Source organism: Varanus komodoensis, unplaced genomic scaffold (genome assembly GCF_004798865.1).
Source record: "Varanus komodoensis strain SLA01 unplaced genomic scaffold, ASM479886v1 scaffold23, whole genome shotgun sequence".
In the NCBI taxonomy this organism is placed as follows: domain Eukaryota; kingdom Metazoa; phylum Chordata; class Lepidosauria; order Squamata; family Varanidae; genus Varanus; species Varanus komodoensis.
The window spans coordinates 4,466,020-4,471,946 of record NW_025335627.1 but is presented as its reverse complement, the minus strand read 5'-3'; the positions used below and the strand labels follow the sequence as shown (position 1 = coordinate 4,471,946).

General features: G+C 38.4%; 1 protein-coding gene across 8 annotated transcripts in view; it reads left to right on the top strand.

The window, feature by feature from the left end:
- Positions 1 to 5,927, top strand: part of ADARB1 (adenosine deaminase RNA specific B1) — an 88,279-nt gene that overhangs the window by 54,279 nt on the left and 28,073 nt on the right. For all 8 annotated transcript variants that reach the window (XM_044431680.1, XM_044431682.1, XM_044431685.1 and 5 more), the window contains one exon: positions 2,789 to 2,957. In XM_044431680.1, coding sequence (XP_044287615.1) covers positions 2,789 to 2,957 — 169 coding nt within the window. The remainder of the gene's footprint in view (positions 1 to 2,788; positions 2,958 to 5,927) is intronic.

Genomic DNA, 5,927 nt, shown 5'->3' with positions numbered 1-5,927 from the left:
TGTTATCACAGAACTATTAGTTTAAATCATAAATAATGTATATAGTAGGAGAGTGGATGGTAAGCTTTGAAGTTTAAATAAATATGGCTCCACTGGTGATAAGACCAGTATTAAAATTTTTGGTAGAAGGCTTGTGGGTCCCAACACAAGCTTTTTAGCTTTTTTTACCTTCATGGAAATAGATGTCAAGAGAGCAGAGTGGATAAAAATCAATTATTTAAAAAAATGAAATTCAAATTAGATTTTTACATTTTTAATTGGATTTTTTTAAAAATAAAATGCTTTTTGAGGAAAAATCTATCAAAAGATAGTTTTCTGCTTAAGATACATTATAATCCAAAGGTTATTCATCATGAAATAAGAATTATTTTTAATGATGTAGCAATGTTTAAAATCTTGGTAAATGAATTTCATTAAAACATTCACCATGTCATGCTCTTCCAGAAGTTTCTGTACGATTCCTGGGCAATTTTTCTGTCTAGAAGATATTATCACAGATGCTTGGTTTTGCAGTTCTCAAAACTGTGAATTTATGTCTGCAGAGATTACATGCCTCTTTATCCCAGCAAAAATGTTATAAAATAAACATACAAAGTTGAGAACAAGACCTTGATCCCATTGTACCTTTGCAAATCTATGCACACAGAATCAACCCCTTACCAATTAAGTGTTAAGTTCCAAAAATTCAGTGAATAGAAGATTGTTGGGAGTGGAATAGATCTGCATAAAAAGCTGTGCGGCGGCGGCGGGGGGCGGGGGGGACAGTAAACATAAAAGTGAACCTTTTGAGCAGAATATTCCACAAGAAAAGATCCTTTGGATCACTTTGGATCTCTTTGAGTATGCTCGTATAGCTTGCTATTTCTCATATTCTTTCCCTGGAAGAGGAAAGCCTATAATGGCAGCAGGCTATAAAAAAGACCCAGTTTGGAAATACTTTAATGAAGTTCCTCTACCTATGAATAAGGCAGGCATGCAAATTATGTAGAAAATCATGTTTTAAATTTAGTCTTACTGACTAAATCATTTAAATCACATCCACCCTGCAAGAGAATGAGACATAGAAAAACTGAATCATAGGGGCTGCAAGTATAGGTGCATGAACTCGAAGGATCAAAGAGTTCCTGGGGAACTGAGTAGTGAAAATTATACTTCTACAAACTAAACATATTTATACCCCACAGGAAACTACTTCTCTGGAAATGTTGCAGCTTGTGTGCAGCATGTGTGTCAGCAAAAACGTTGATTCCTAATTGTTAGTTTCTACTCAGGCCTATGTTACCCCTAGTCAGATGTGCTGCTCTTGATTATGGAAATTTTTGGGTATTTATTATTACTGTGTTAAATGAAAACTTCATCCCTGAAAATAAAACCAGGCGCTATTTTACCTACCACTTTATGCCATATTCATTGTAGCCCAGTTAACTATAGCATGCCCCTTAGTCTCAAGTTATGTTTTCCTGTTCAGGTATTCTTTCAACATAAACTCTCCTACCTGTTTCTTAGTCTTTCCCCATGTGCTATAGTGGTTAAGGGTATGGAAATGAGGTTCAGGAGATCCGAGGTCTAGTTGCCACTTAGCCATGGAGATCACTGGGTGACTTTGGGCCAGTCACGGACTCTGAGCCCAATCTACTTGTTGGGAGAATAAGATGAGAGGAGAATTATGTCAGCCGCCTTGAGTTCCTAAGCAAGAAAAATTGTGTGATATAAATACTAAAAATGCTAAATAAGACGAACTCTTCCTGAGGCCATCGTTTAGTACCTTGTAACCGCCATCGTCCATTCTTTTCTCTCAGCTCATCCCCTCATTTGGCATTATAGAGCTGTAAAATACAGCAATGAACTAAGTGCAGGGGTATGTGAGGCTGAGGTAGTGGTGTTTGTGGGAGGAAACTTTAACCTTTTACCCTTGCCATGGTCCAGGTCAGAATCCACACAGCTTCCATCCCAAGCCTACTATTCACAGTGGGATGAGAGCTCCCATTTGCACCAGTGTGAGTTTTCCTCTCAGGGTGAATAGAAACTGGGGGAATGGGGGAAAATCCAATCAGGACCATGGTGTGAGCAAAGAGTGAAAGCCGCCCTCCACACCATGGTCATAATATGTCTCACACAGGCGTACTTGCACTGGCCTTTTTGCACAGGATGCTGAACCTTGTGACAGATGGGTGGCTAGGCCTTAAGACATCGGATGAGTAGAAAAACATCAGTGGGTACAGACTGCACATCTCCCACACTCACCACTCTTTGCTTTAACATTCACACACACATAACCATGCTTCATATGTGACAGGGCAGATGTGTGCTTAAATGAACAGGTTTGGCTCTGTCACCTGTAGTAGGAGTCTAGAAGTGATCAAACTATATGGAGAGCACAGACAGATCATATTCCTCCTTTCTAAATAAAACTCTAACTGCACAAATGTGATAGATGCGGATATGGTATCTGGCCTTACACTGTCCAAGCCTCATTCTGACTTAGACAATATCAAATGTGGATTCCAAACTCTCTGTATTTTGAAGATTTTTCTATGATTATAGAGCAAGACAACTCAGAGTGTAACAAGCAGTTTTTTATGACTTCATTTCTCTTCCAAGTTTGCCTTTGAAGTATGAATGACTAGTGAATAGCTTGAAAGGCATATAATGCAACATTTTGTGGCTATGTAGGATCTCACAAGCCTCATGTTTAAGCAGATCAGCCCATACAACGGAATAGGTATGTAAGGAAATACATCTTCTGAATTTTTTAAAATGTCTTTTCTCCCTAAAACTTGTTTTACAGGTACTGACGTGAAAGATGCTCAGGTTATAAGTGTTTCTACAGGAACAAAGTGTATTAATGGAGAATACATGAGTGATCGTGGTCTTGCACTGAATGATTGCCACGCAGAAATTATAGCTCGGCGATGCCTGCTTAAATTTCTCTATACACAACTTGAACTGCTCTTAAGGTATGTTTGGCAAACAATTTCCTCACATCCTGGTCTTAGCACAGAAGCAATTTCCACTGATCACATAGTGTTTAGAATTGCAGATTTCAGTATGCCGAAATAATAACTCTGAAGATGAGATCCCTGTGCTTGAATGCTCCTAGAATCATTTCCTTCTGCTGACTCTTCAGTCTGACACCTGCACTGACTGAAGCTTAGTTTCACCTATATTGGTTAATATTGCACTAGTTAAACCTGCATCATTATTTTCAAAGGATCCATAGTGTACGGTATTGGTATTTACAAACGTATAGAAATCTATGGTTTGTTTTACGTTTAAGTATACACTAGAAGATGTAATGACCAGAAGCAATAAGTGCCTGTGAATCAGATTTGTAAGCTTACCTGGATCTGTTTCCTCTTGAATGGCTCCTCTGAATACTGTAAACTGCTTTTTAAACTTGGGGAAACCTTTAAAATAATTTTGGGAACAATCTTCTCTATTTAGAGGGAAGTGGGAATACTAGTCATATGCAGGCCAGGTAAGGATAATGATTGAGCCCTGTCTCCTCCTGAAACAGAGAAAGTAAAATGTTTACATCTTTAATAGCCTCTAGGCTCCAGCTCCTTCTCTTCCACAAGTACTTCCTGATTGTTAGGACCCCTAGGGTATGGAATGGGCTTCCATGGGAGGTTGTTGAAGCCCCATTGGTGAGGGTGTCCAAGGATAGGCTGGATATGCATGTGGTAGGCATGTCATGACTGGAGCTGGTTTGAGCTGAGGGTCAGACTAGATGGCCCAGGAAGCCCCTTTTGACTCATTCTGCTTCTATGTTTCATCGTTTATGCTAACCACACTCAACATGGATTTATTTCATATAGACAAGTTCAGATAATATCTGCAGGACTGTAAACATACTTCACTACTGAAAACAAAATAATCCCTTGCCTATATTCCTGCAACTTGATATAGACAAGACCTTTACTGTCCCGAATTAAGTAGTATATAATAATTTATGGTGAAAAATAATATGAGATCCAAATATTTCCTGATTAGGATGGGTGTAGCTGTGTGCATACTTTTGACTTGCCTTCTTCAATGAGCATTTTGCAGGGACTATCAGGCAGCAATTAGGGGAATCAAGGCTGTTAATTCCTAGCATGAAACAAGGCTGTAGGGGATAGATTTATATCTTCCTGGTTTTGAAATTTCTATCCCAAAACTATAGAAATTGATCCTTTACACCAGTGAGATTTCAAGTTTGAAGTAAAGCACAAGAAAATTGAAATGAAATTTTAAAGGATTAAAATTAGACAAAATAGGCAGCATGGTATAGTGGTTAAGATCACAGAAAAGGGACTCAGGCATTCTGGGTTCTCATCCCCACTCAGCCATGGAGCCTATTGGGTAAGTTTGGGCTAGTCATAGATGCTCAGCCCAACCAACTTCACAGGGCTATCATGGGGATAAGATTGAGAGCAAGAGCATGAGAATGATATAAACTGCTTTGAGTTCTTTTTAAGAAAAAAGGCAGGATATAAATCTAAAATTCTGTTACACTTTTAGGTTTGGAAACAGATGTATATCTGAGATCCAATTTTGTTGACGCAGTGAAAAACAACTGGGCAAAGCTTTTAACTATGGTTAGGCAAAATCTTCATTAATAGAGCACTTTGAATTTCATTTGGCTGATGCTTGTCTATGCCTCCAAACTGTTGATTTCTATTTTATATTTCTATTTTATCTCTACTCATGTATCACTCTCAAAGAATTCAGAATGAAATTTATTTATTTATTGAATTTATATACCATACCCAATAGTTGCACATGAGACTTCCTGGGCAATGAAAAAGATTTTAGAAAAATTGATATAGCTTATAGACACACTTAGACAAAGGATGTTTAGACACATCACATTTAAAGCCTATTCTCCTGATACACATTTTGTTATATGTAGAATCTACTTAGCAAAATCTGAATATATTCATGGATATATTTACATCAGAGGAGATTGTTTAGATGGGCAAGCATATAGGCCCATTCTGAGTTTTAGTTTTTTGTTTTGTTTTGTTTACATCTGTTCAGTCCTTGTTCTAACATACTAATACTAAGCACATTCCAGCTTAATAAACAGCTTAATAACTAGCATATTGATACTAATCATATTCCAGCCCTGGAGTGATGTCCCCAGGATGATTAAATTAATGGTCCAGGAATAAGTCCAGAAATTTCCCTAATTTGTGAAAACCCAAGATTTTGTATAGCTTTTGAAGCTCATCAAAGTTTACTTCTGGGCATTCAGGATGGCTTGTGCAATCAAACTCATCTTATTCTAATCTCACTTGAGAGATGTGGCTTCTAATTTGAACCTTTGTTCCACTTTTTTAAAAAAAATCACCTTGTCAAAGTATATTAAAATGCATTATATGTTACTCACAAGATAAATTCTATCATATCAAGAAATAGTACCCAGAGTTGTATTGGAAGCATTATGGAAAAACTAGTTCATTCTTCTGTTATCTGTCTACCGCTGAGTGAGTCTCCCAACTAATATTTGGGAACCTGAAATCTCCCATAGTTACTGTGTCCTTCCCCCAAGAGATATCCTTAGAATTTGATCTGTCAGGACATCATCCAGGGTCTCAAGTTGACCTGGAGGGTGATAACATGCCCCCACTGTCAGGTCCCTCTCCCTGTCAAAACCCCTTAGTTTCACCCAGACTGCCTCTACCAGATCCCCATCTGCGCTGCATTCTATCTCACTGCATCCTGTCCCTTCCCTTACATATAAAGCTACGCCCCTGCCCCTCTTTTCCTTCCTGCCCTCTCTAAACAGGTGATACCCCTCTGTGTTTACATTCCAGTCTTGCCTTTCATCCCACCAAGTTTCCGTGATCCCCACCAGGTCTTAACCTCCTATTCCCAGGAGAGCTTCAACCTCTTCCTGCTTATTACCCATGCTCCTCGCATTGGTGTACATGTATCTTAGC